Genomic DNA, 12,866 nt, shown 5'->3' on the forward strand with positions numbered 1-12,866 from the left:
TAATGCTCGAATATAGTTCAATTCGGAGTAAAACAATACCCATGAACTCACTTGCTATTTCTCCAAAATGTTATCCCATCTAGCAAAGTCTGCTTTGACACGTATTTCCATGATGATATTGGTACATGTTGTATTGTCTGTTTTTTTGGGGCGCGGATGCAGTGATTAATTTGACATTTCCATCAACCGGCTAACCAGTGACTATATATATATATATATATATATTGTGGGTCGCACTTGTTGCATTTAGGGTGACATCAAAGAAATACGTAATACTATTTAAACATTCAAAGTTACTTACAGCATAAAAACACAATTGATCCATAAATCCACATGTTTCAGCGTTGACATGTCATTTGGCAGATCACCTATAAATAAATTAAATGTATTTATTATCGAAACACACAACTGAGATATACTTCACACAATTAGCCTGGGTTGCATGAGATGGATAAGTTTGCATTTGTCGAGCTAGAAGGACATATACTGTCGTTGAAAAAGGGCTTGTCGGATAATCTGCTTTGTTTTTCAGGGTGGATTCCCCCTTGGCAATGAAGGTCAATGTCATCATGTATGAGGGAATCCGGTGATGCGTGTGTTGTGACTGAATATGTAAATACACATGATGAAATAGGCGACTCAGGAACGGCCTTCGCGATACGTGATTTTGTATCCAACTATCCAATATGGCGGAACACTTCCGCGTTCGTGTTCGGGTTTTTCCTCAAACATCCCAACAGGCTAGTTTTATTGTAGACGTTTGAGAAGTATCATAAGTCATTAAATTGCCGGTTTCGTCGGTTTAAAAATGAAAACAGATAGTGCAAAGCTGCTTACCAATGTTTCACTTCAACATAGACAGTTTCAGTTCAGGTCAGTAGCGTCCCCGTTGACTGTGGTATATCACGTGATTCAAGCCTGTCCTGTCCTTGTGCGTTCAACCCGGCTTAGTGCAGCTAATGTATTTATAACCCGCCTTGCGACTGACGGGTAGTTCAGTGTATAACATAACAATACACACTCGCTTCACCATAGGTTTGTTTGTTATACCGAAGACATTTGCAAATTTCATTTGAAAATGATATGTCGAAAACCTCATAGCGGGGGATCAGATTGCAAATAGGCCGGACTCTCCAGCTCTATTCTTCTCTCCTGCTGAGTCACTTAACTACTTATGAAGTTGCTATCAAATTTCTAACAGTATTCTTAATGAAATGTTTGAGTATATTTTCGTTTGTTTTAAACATATCTTATTCGAAAATCAAATGGATTGGGCACAAGTTATCCAACTTAGGAACGCCCTCTCCAAGAAGTTATATATGTCATATTTACATTATAAAAACCATTGACAACAGGGATTTGTGGAAGGATGTGAAAAGTATATACAAGAATAAACCTACAAAAATCTTTCAATGAGCTTAATATATCTATGTACATGTTCAAATAATAATTGGGCTGTGGGGTACCCTAGTGGTTAAATCGTTGGGTCGTCACGCCAAAGACCCGGGTTCGAATCCCCACATGGATACAATGTGTGAAGCCCATTTCTGGTGTCACCCGCCGTGATGTTGCTGGAATATTGCTAAAAGCGGCGTAAAACCAAACTCAGTCAGTCAGTCAAATAATAATTCATTTCCATATAGTGATAGTGTAACATGACCAAATAACAATAAATCTAGATTAATGGGTATGCGATGTTTAACGACAGTATTTTTTTCATTTTCAAACAAATCTTTACGCTGCGTTGTGTACAAAGAAAATTCTATAAGATAATGCCATGAATTTTCACAAGAACAACCACAAGTACAAGAAGCATCTGATCTTAAATTAATTCTGAATAAATCGTAACTCAGCGGACTTGTATTGTACCTTAGTTTTGTGTGAATAATGTTCAGTTTCCTTGTACCAAACCAAAAGAAAGGTGGGGCTGCATTTATTTTATTTTGAATTTCAATTTAAACCCTGCTAAAGAATCTGTATTTCTTATTTCTATGGGAACTTTGTTCAACATTCGTATAGTAAATGGAAAAAAAGATGATAAGGAAAGTTTCAATCTCGTAAATGGAAGGGAGAAGTTTAAAGAGTTGCTTGAAGGTTAATTTTTGGCCAACATATGTAGGTAGTAATTCCTGAAGGTATGATGGTGCAATATTGTGAAGAGTCTTATAAATTAAGCAAAGTTTTCTTTTTCTTCTACGTTCACTAAGGGTTTCCCAACCAGTTTCAGAATACAAATGATCACGAGAAGCATATTTTGGAAGCCTTGACACTATACGAGCTGCTTCTAACCGTAACCGTTCTAAGGAGTTAGTTTGATCAGCTGTACACCCATCCCATAATTCACACGCATATTCAAAATGAGGACGAATGAAAACAGTGTAGATCTTATTTAGCGTTGTTCTTTTTTAACAAAAACATTAACTTTATCATTTAATTCATCATTTTGGAGGTTTTCTTTACATTTCAAGTTACACGAAAACCAGCAATTGTGTTGAGATCATTCTTACCCTGGAGAATCAGCTTGTTTGGGAAACTTTATCTCTGTTGCAATTAAGTGAAGGTTACTATCTCAGTCTTTAATGCTATAAACACTACTTTTGTATACTGGCTTTGAATTTGCACTGCTTCTTTATTTCGTACTTCCACTGTAATACCTTTGTAGTGATTTGTAAACTTGGTGAATGTTGGAATTGGCAGTTCTTTGTTGTTTGTTGGCTTCAGACCGAGTTTCTACAAGACTACCTCCATTTAACTAGTATTAGTTTTAACACGTAACAAAGCCTGAAGCGTTAAAATTCTACAACTTTGGGCCACGTTGGAGAAAGACCACACAGATGAATGTTTTGGGGCCACAAAGCTTCAGGATCTGAATGAAATTAGAAATGAACAGATGTAAGTGGTACACACTTGATTTCATCGGCTTGTTATGACACCCAATGACATTTTTAGGCATAAATATAATTTATTTTATATTTGGTTTAAATTGAGATAATATATTTATATCCCGTCCAAAGGTTGATTTAGTTGGTTTCCTCAAACTGGCAGTCGATCTGACACCACATTTTCATCGTACATGTAACAACTGTAGGAAGCTGCATTGTGTTCTTGAACGTGACGATAACAGCCAAGCCAAAAGATACTCCAACCAAGACAAGCTTCATTCTGAAAGATCATATCCAAACAAATAGGTCATTGTTGTAAGGTAAACGATTGATTTGAGGGTTTGTTGATCAACACCGCATTCTGCAATATTACAGCTTTATGCCGGCAGTCTGTAAATAATCGAGTTTGAACCAGTAAATCTGGTGATCAACAGCATCAGCATCGATCAACTCAGTTGGGATACATGTTGACAAGTCAGTTAGCCTTGGCACCTTTAGTCGCTTCTCGCGACAAGCACGGGTCGCTGAAGACAAATTCCAACGCGAAACTTCCAAGTCAAAAGGAGTTCGGGATGAAAAAAGAATATAAGACCATATTTGAGCCCTCTTGGAAATATTTAATCTACGACAAGGGGGCTTGTAGTGTGAGGCGACTAATTCAACTGACGCGCCGACTTAGATGATGCACGTCATCATCCTGTTAACGCGAAGATAAATGCTGGTAAGTCAGTCACTGGATTGTCTGGTCGAGATCGGTTAATTACATGCAGGCTGCAGTTATATAGCCAGAAACTTGAAGGGTACATCATTAAACAACAAACTGACTGACTGACTGACTGAGTTTAGTTTTACGCCGCTTTTAGCAATATTCCAGCAACATCACGGCGGGGGACACCAGAAATGGGCTAAACACATTGTGCCCATGTGGGGATTCGAACCCGGGCCTTCGGCGTGACGACCCAACGCTTTAACCACTAGGCTACCCCACCGCCCCTAAACAACAAACAAACAAAGAAGATCGCATGACCTTTCTTGACTAAACGCACCGTGTTTATTTTGAGTTCGTGTGAAAATGTACTTCCCCAAGGGGCAGAGGGGTAGCCAAGTGGTTAAAGCGTTCGCTCGACACTCCGAATATTCGGGTTCGATTATAAACATGGGCACAGTGTGTGAAGCCCATTTCTGGTGTCCGCATTGCTGGAATAATGTTAAAATCGGCGTACATTACTCATTAATTCACTCGCTATTTCCTCAAACTGTCATTCGATCTAACAAAGTCACTCACCCATAATACGAGCGTCGCAAGCAGTTCTGTTTGAACAATAAGGAATACATACTACTTTGGTAGTCTGTTGATTTACAGAAATGACTATGCTACATGTTTTTGTTGTTGTTTTTGTTTTTTTGCTTTTAGTTTTTGTTGTTGCTTTTTTGCTTTTGGTTTTTATTTATTTTATTTTTTGGGTGGGTTGTAGTGTGTTTGTGTGGGGGTGTGCGTGTGTGCGTGTGTGTGTGTGTGTGTGTGTGCGTGCGTGCTACATGTTTTTTGTTTTGTTTTTTTTTTGCTTTTTTGTTTTTTGCTTTTTGCTTTTTGTTTTTGTGTTTTTGATTGTTTTTGTTTTAATGTTGTTGTTTTGTTTTGTTGTTGTTATTTTGTTGGGGGTGGGTGGGGATGGGTTGGGGATGGGGGGTGTAGACATATAACACCAGATGTGCAACCATCTCAATTGTCTGCCTGCTCTATCTATGGTTAAGTCAACTTTCGCTTGAGAAAACTTATATCACTGTCTATGAAGTTGTAACCACAAAAACAGCGTTATACTTTTGAAATATACCACGTTGAATATACTGATTGATGTGACATTTCCATTTTGAAATAAACCAGTTTAAATACCATTATTACAAACACAGTTCAACCTGCTAACCGGTGACTGTTATTTCCTTCTGATTATACAGCTGTGACCCGAACGTACACATATGAATTGTATGCTTTCTATTACATTCACTGCAGATCATATTGCATATTGTACATATTACATTCAGTTATGGTTATCTGTTGCAAGTAGGGTGACATGGGCGAATACGTATTCAAACATTCAAAGTTACTTACAACATAAAAGCACAATTGTTCCATACATCCACATGTCTTAGCGATGACAAGTCCTATGGCAGATCACCGGTAAATAAACGAAATGTACCTATTTCTTAAACACACAGCTGAGATGTGCTTCACAAAATTAGCATGGGTTGACGGATAATCTGTTATATTCTTGCGATGACGGTCAATGCTATCCACTCTGAGTAAGATGAGTTGAAAGAGCAGAGGACTAAAGAAATCGCCCTGAAATATATGCCTTCTGTTTAGAATTTGGGAGCCCGGCTCTTCAAAGATCCAACAATATCTGCACCAACACTTTATCCGTACAACTCCGACATCATTTTCACCCTACCACCAAGGGGTGGTCAGAACAACACAACATTGACATGTTGAGAAGTATGCCTTATTATCGTTCAAAGTATACACAATCTCGGTTTGTTGGTCAGAACAAGACAACATTGACATGTTGAGAAGTATGCCTTATTATCGTTCAAAGTATACACAATCTCGGTTTGTTGGTCAGAACAAGACAACATTGACATGTTGAGAAGTATGCCTTATTATGGTTCAATGTATACACAATCTCGGTTTGTTGGTCAGAACAAGACAACATTGACATGCTGAGAAGTATGCCTTATTATCGTTCAAAGTATACACAATCTCGGTTTGTTGGTCAGAACAAGACAACATTGACATGTTGAGAAGTATGCCTTATTATCGTTCAAAGTATACACAATCTCATTTGTTGGTCAGAACAAGACAACATTGACATGTTGAGAAGTATGCCTTATTATCGTTCAAAGTATACACAATCTCGGTTTGTTGGTCAGAACAAGACAACATTGACATGTTGAGAAGTATGCCTTATTATCGTTCAAAGTATACACAATCTCGGTTTGTTGGTCAGAACAAGACAACATTGACATGCTGAGAAGTATGCCTTATTATCGTTCAAAGTATACACAATCTCGGTTTGTTGGTCAGAACAAGACAACATTGACATGTTGAGAAGTATGCTTTATTATCGTTCAAAGTATACACAATCTCGGTTTGTTGGTCAGAACTAGACAACATTGACATGCTGAGAAGCATGCCTTATTATCGTTCAAAGTATACACAATCTCGGTTTGTTGGTCAGAACAAGACAACATTGACATGCTGAGAAGTATGCCTTATTATCGTTCAAAGTATACACAATCTCGGTTTGTTGGTCAGAACGGACAACATCGACATGTTGAGAAGTATGCCTTATTTTCGTTCAAAGTATACCAAATCTCGGTTGTTAGTCGGAACTGGACACTCTTTTGACTGAACAAGAAATGATCACTTGAATACTATCCTGAATAGATAAACTAAGAGATAGGCTTACTGTGTTTGTAAATGTGGACAACACAGGCATCCGGTTGACAGAAATTTAACGTAAGTCACTGTGTGGTAAATCACGTACAGTTTCAGAAAGAAAAGAATGAGTAAATCGTGAAACGTTTCTGGCAAACCATTAGACATAATTGCTCTGTCGATAAATCGATATACAAAATCCATGACCAAGACACTTCTTAATATATGTGCGTTTGCATGTACACTTAACGAAATATATTAATCACTTTCTTAACGATTTATGAGTCATTTCGTCATAAAATCAGATATACTGACCTGTTCATACGAATTGGAATATTGATTATTACACTTCATAGAGACGTACATGTTTCATCTTCTAACACATGTCTAGAGATTATACATACAGTGTACTGAAAGTGCCAATTTCTGATGTTAATACTGTAAGAAAAACGTTCAACGGATAAACATAACTTTTAACAATCACGTACGTATCACATGATACTGAACCAGGCGAAATGTTTGTGAATTTAATTTAGTTTGAAACAGATATCACAAAGAAAACACTAACCACTACGACAAATAATTAATTCCGTTTGGTTAACAAGATTCTGTTATGTGAATAACAGCGTCGTGTTGGTGTCTGCTGTCAGAAAATGGCGTGTGCACGAAAACAGCAAGACAATGAAATGAGAAAAAAACATGTGACATCATTTCAAAGTGTCACTCTGAACTTGAGAAGCGACCGATACTGACTCCCGCTTCACAGTCTTTAATATTAAACATCTGACTAGAATGTCATGGTCTTGGATCTCTAAAAATTCAGAAGATTTGATACATAGTGATGTACACAAACTACCCAGAGGCTGCTTTGCCAGAGACAGTCGGTGATTCCTAACAGGTATCATGTGCATGGTATATGTCGAAGACAAGGGACATACATGTCCCTCTGAAATCCAGGGGTTAACGCCTAGCATACACAAACTACCTCGTAGTATGATAGATACTTGAACAGCTTCAAGCTAGTAGAGTGTTAACGCCTAGCATACACAAACTACCTCGGAGTATGATAGATACTTGAACAGCTTCAAGCTAGTAGAGTACAACTCAACTGTGATAAGTCATATAATTGCCGGCTTCGTCGGTTTTAGAATGAAAACAAAAAGTGTAAGGCTGCTTACCAAAGTTTCACTTCAACACAGATAGTTTCTGTTCACGTCAGTAGCGTCCCAGTTGACTGCAGCAATATCTGTAATGTGATTCAAGCCTGTCCTTTCTTGTGTGATTATCCGGGTTTGTACACTCTCCCTACAGGTCGACACGAGCAGCTAATGTATTGATAACCCGCCCCGCGATTGACGGGCTGGCCGTTGGATATAGCATAATTCGTAATACATTTAACAGCGCTTTGTTAGTGTACTAAGAACAAATACAAACGGCTGTGGGTTGTGAGGCCGAATGGTTTATTATAGATCTATGTGTGAAACAGCCTGAAAGAACACTAGGAAATATATAAAATGGAATGTAATAAATATGTACACGTTTAAAGTACTCATTATGTCTATAAAATAAACCTACATGTAGTTGAACACCTCTCAACTATACCAGAAGTTACAGTGTTACACAATATTAATACAATTCTACAAATAGTAAAAAAACATACTGTAGGTATATTTAAGGAAATATTATAGTAAATATATTTATAATATACATATAGTTAATCTGGTAAGGTGTTACCTACCAGGGGCTCCTTTCACGAAACAACCTTTACTAAGGTTAACCTTAATTCCCATTCTTTAACATTGCATTAAGTTTACCTCAGTGACTTACGATCACCTTACTGCATCGTGAAAGGAGGCCCAGGTTGGTTTTACCTCGTCTCAACAATCGCCGATCTGCATAACAGATTAGTTGGTATGTAGAGGACAATATATACTTAAAGACAAAAAGAAACGTCGTGATATTGGCACAAGACCCGTATCAATGGAGTATTGGAACCTATGGGTCTTCAGCAACCCATGCTTGTCATACGAGGCAGCTATGAGGATCGAGTGGTCAGGTTCACTGACCTGTTAATGCATGTCATTGTATCCTATTTGCGTTGATCCATGCTCATGTGTCCTGTCATTGTTTTCGTGTCGAGATTATTTACAGATGGTGAGATCCAGCGGGAATTGTTGAGTGCGGCGCTAAGCAAAACCCAAACACACAAACAAACAGTAGGATTCACCACTCAGAAGGCGTGACTGCATAATGTGGAGGTAGACACTAATGCTTTAGCATGGATACGCATTGATAAATCTTTTCAAGCACCAATTATACAAATTATCAAAGCCAATGTTAACGGATCCATTATGCTTGGAACAAAAATACGAAAAAGCATTTTTATTATCAGAACAAAAAACTGCAACTGTATAAAAAACGAGACCATAGGACAAAGATTAGTCTCTTATCACAATATATGCTAACCGAGTTAGCGTGTTACATCGGGCCAACATAAGGCATTTCATGATGCAGCCTGTGACCAAACTACACTTGAGCAAGACGCACTTTGAAATCTTCGTAGACACGACACATTTGAATGTGCCTCAAACGTTGTGATTTGTAGACACCAAAGACTGAAGTTATGGCACACTGTGGTTAATGATAATACATAGAACGTGAACACCAGAGAATAACAAGGCTTGACTATCCGTATCATATTCCTTTGAACGTGAAATGGATACGTAGCAGTGAAAAATGTACGTGTTGATCACTTGGAATATGGCTCTGCAACGTCTGCAAATATATCGACAGACAATTAAATTAGGTCTGACATTTGTTATGTAAACTTATAGGAAAACGATGACTGGTCCCATTTCGCCTTCGTTGACATCACTGTAGATATGTTCTGAGTTTCGGAACCTCCTAGATGAGCTGCCCTGTCTGTTTGGATCACGTTGTGGACAGATGTCTGCCATCTGGTGGGATTCCTCTCTGGAACAGAAATAGCATGTGTAAATCATATACTGCACTAGCATATGAAGAGTCTATTTAGAAGAGTTCTTAAAATCAATTTACAAACCAAATAATGATGTAACATGGCATTGTTGCAGTAAAACTGTTGAAATATTGATCATGAAAATCAAAGTCGTTACATATAATCTTATCTGATAAAATATTAGCTTATGGTCTGTTTGGCATTGGCGCACCACGTCAACTGGGTGTAAATTCTGACCTCTTTGCGGAGACTCTCTTGAAGAGAACAATGCACCCTGTCACAATAATTCCGAAGACCAAAACCAGCAGTGCAGTCGTTGTTCCAATAGTCCAGTCATTTATGGTACTCTGGACAGACTCTGAAAAAGGTAGTTAAACAAAACAGTTATCAAAACAGGTATGAATTGTATCAGCCGAGTCTATGTCTGCATGCTTTCTTAAATTAGAGATGACAAATTATTTCGTAAATTAATTCACACTTCAGAGTACATAAGTGTGCCTGGTTGTACAGATGATAATTTTGAGTTGCAACTACAAATGCAAAGTCTGATATAAAATGAATACATTCCCGTATTTCAAATTCCAAATGTGTCTTCATTCATGGACTCTGATCTGATCTGGCGGTTGGGTAACCTATTGGTTAAAGTGTTCGCTCTTCACGCCAAGACCCGGGTTCTATTCTCCACACTGGTACAATGTGTGAAGACCATTTCTGGTGTCCACCGCCGTGATGTTGCTTGAATACTGCTAAAAGCGGCGTTAAACCATACTTACTCACTCACTCTGATCTGAACAAAAGAGGAGAGAAACTCATATGAACTGAATCTGTGTTTGCATGTTTTCAGCTTTTAATTCGGAGCTGGTAATTGTGTCCGTTTAATTGGTTTCACCATACTATCATTTAGATACTTTTTGGTTGTTAGTACATATAGAAAGTCTGATACAAATGAATATAGGCCAAACTGCTATATATAAATTGTCGCATCCTAAACGAATGAAATATAATCTTCATTATTCTTAACTCTGAGTAAAGGATTTAGAAATAATATTTTCATTCAGACGGGAATAATATATCTATAGGATAACCATTTTATATTTAACTCTTTATTCTTAGTACTCTTTTATTATTGGTTGTTTAGATTAGTAACTGAGACTGTTAGTGACTGTACCAGTAAAGGGGATTGAAGTATTACAAAATTATTGTCCTCCTCCAAAAACATTCAAAGTTATTTTAAACCTGCTACTATTTCTAATCGTAGCATATATGTTATTTTAATTTATAGTTGAAAAATTGTAACAAAATCGACATCAGTGAGTAAAGGGTCAGCCGAAACAGCTTCGATCGGGTGGGAACAGCTATATAAATCAAATGTATACATGGATCAGTAAAACTCAGTATTGATACTAGGCATTCGCGGAAATAGTAAGAGCGCACTTCGCTACCTGACTGACCGACTGACTGACTGAGTTTGGTTTTACGAACCTTTTAGCAATATTCCAGCAACATCACGGCGGGGGACACCAGAAATGGACTTCACACATTGTGCCCACGTCGGGATTCGAACCCGGGTCTTCGGCGTGACGAGCCAACGCTTTAACCATTAGGCTACCCCACCGCCCCGCACTTCGCTACCAGTAGCAGAGCTTTCATGAAACAAACCTGACGCCTTACAATACTACTCCTGTCACAAGAAGGCACCTAGTACATCAAGAAAAGAAACGATGGTGTTTTGAACCATATATTAAATAAGTTGCAACACAGTGCACCATAGACGGTTTGGCATAGGTGGAAAGAAATTAAAGGCAACAACCACTTCATTTGTAATTTGATCAGTTGCTGCTGAGATTATGGGGAAACTGGGAGCTTCCGTCAAACAGCAGAAATGATGACCCAGTTCAAGTAAACATAAAGCGTCAACGCCAGAGGATGACACGTGTACGGACATATATCATTCTGGAACATAAAGAACAGTAACAGCTGTGGGAACAATCACAGGTGACACTTTGCCTTACACTCAGAACTAATCATGATTTGCATTCAAAGAAGAAATAACATATAGAAATGCACTGCACTTACCACATATCCCAGAACTAGGATGGCAGACACCTCCCGGACAGTTTATGCAGGGTAGTTGACAGGATTGTCCATATTGTCCTTGGATACATCCATTGTCGCAAGACCCGTTGTTTCGGTAGCAGGTGTAATTAAAACAGGTTCCCGGGCAAGGCTTACAGTCGTCTCCATAGTAACCAGACATGCATCCTTCAACACAGGCACCCGTCTCATTGCAACCCAAACAGTTTGGGTTACACTTAATAGGTGAGGAACAGTATGGACCAGACCAGTCATCTGCACAACCATTTATACACTCTCCACTATATCTTTGACATTCAGATATGCACGAGGTGGAACTGTTACTTGTCAAAGTGCTACTGTTTGCAGGGGTAAGCTTGGCAGGTTTTGGCTGCATCTTTTGGAACACATGTACTTCCATACAATCCAGGTGCGCATGTCTGTACACAATCAGTTGTTGAACAATGTTCACATGAGTATTCACAGTCCACGCCATGATAAGGATCATGACACACATCACATCTGCCTGTTATCCTGTTACATTGTCGACATCTGGGTGAACAATTCTTGCAGTTGGACCCATAGTATTGGTCATGACATCCAGAAACACAAGATGTTGTCAGATGGCAGAACGTTCCATCACATTCTTGAGGACATTTTGTGCACCTTTTCGTCGGAAGTGTGCACGGGATATTGCATCGAGTACCATAGAAACCAGGTACACAACCTTCAGAGCAACTATAAGTGCCACTCAGCGTCTGACTACATATACTGTTGATGCATTGTTTGCTGCAACCGGACTTGCATTTTAGGCCAAAATACCCTGAAAAGCAATCTGCAATACAGTATTGTGTTGAGCTTGAGCAGTTTGTGCACTGTTGGTCCTCCATGCAGTTATCCGCTGTAAAAAAGACAGGTTTGTTGTAGAACGTAATTTCGTATGTTTGACTATACGTTTAAATTCAAGATTAGAGAAATATTCATATTACTGTTTTATGCTGCAGCATTGCACTAGAAATTAACTCAAATCAGTAAATTGACACAATACAGGCGGTCGGAAATATTTCGACACTGTCAAAAATACTCATCCGTCTTTACTACAAATGTGAATATCTTTGTTTAACTGTAGCAAAATACCAAATGAATATAAAGTTACCTCGTGTTGACAAAAGCGTCAGCGCTACACTCAGTATAACCTGAATATCCATCGCTGTCCTGAAATTAACATAATACAGCATTTAAGTAAGCCTCAGAATCATACGTTTCGTAATTTCAGTTATCAGATAAATGAGAATGTCATTAATGGGTGAGTGATGGGTGTTGTTCAAACACAAACGTACCTTTCCACTGAGATAACTTTCAGCTGTGTGGGCACATGTGAGGTGGAAAGACTACTGAACTTAAGTTTCTGGTGTTGCTGGCAACACTGAGCTAGGGCACAACTACATGAGCGTCATGGTTTCAGTGTGGTTTCAACTTCCCGTGGCCAAGGTCGGAA

General features: G+C 38.5%; 2 protein-coding genes and 2 long non-coding RNA genes across 7 annotated transcripts in view; all 4 read right to left on the minus strand.

Annotated features, from left to right (window-relative positions):
- Window positions 1-7,640, minus strand: part of LOC124262495 (ankyrin repeat domain-containing protein 50-like) — a 61,707-nt gene extending 54,067 nt beyond the window's left edge. For 3 of the 4 annotated variants that reach the window (XM_046697001.1, XM_046697002.1, XM_046697000.1), the window contains exons 1-2: window positions 838-940; window positions 302-368 (exon numbers count right to left, since the gene is read on the minus strand). In XM_046697001.1, coding sequence (XP_046552957.1) covers window positions 302-335 — 34 coding nt within the window. In that variant the 5' untranslated portion in view covers window positions 336-368; window positions 838-940. Of the gene's footprint in view, window positions 1-301; window positions 369-837; window positions 941-7,496 lie in introns of those variants that run through there. The other variant, XM_046696999.1, reaches the window with a different exon arrangement.
- Window positions 1-11,731, minus strand: part of LOC124262506 (signal transducer and activator of transcription C-like) — a 135,369-nt gene extending 123,638 nt beyond the window's left edge. Inside the window, exon 1 of the mRNA XM_046697016.1 lies at window positions 11,372-11,731. Coding sequence (XP_046552972.1) covers window positions 11,372-11,552 — 181 coding nt within the window. The 5' untranslated portion in view covers window positions 11,553-11,731. The remainder of the gene's footprint in view (window positions 1-11,371) is intronic.
- On the minus strand, window positions 7,762-10,498 carry LOC124262500. Its single transcript, XR_006894611.1, has 2 exons — window positions 9,533-10,498; window positions 7,762-9,291 (listed from the first exon to the last, which is right to left on the minus strand). It is a non-coding gene; the product is annotated as an uncharacterized LOC124262500 (long non-coding RNA).
- Window positions 11,732-11,794: 63 nt separating the features above from the next.
- Window positions 11,795-12,863, minus strand: LOC124262501. The gene is made up of 3 exons (XR_006894612.1): window positions 12,709-12,863; window positions 12,525-12,583; window positions 11,795-12,269 (listed from the first exon to the last, which is right to left on the minus strand). It is a non-coding gene; the product is annotated as an uncharacterized LOC124262501 (long non-coding RNA).
- Between the last annotated feature and the right edge of the window lie 3 nt (window positions 12,864-12,866).

Source organism: Haliotis rubra, unplaced genomic scaffold (genome assembly GCF_003918875.1).
Source record: "Haliotis rubra isolate DU_JTF1 unplaced genomic scaffold, ASM391887v1 Scf840, whole genome shotgun sequence".
NCBI lineage: Eukaryota > Metazoa > Mollusca > Gastropoda > Lepetellida > Haliotidae > Haliotis > Haliotis rubra.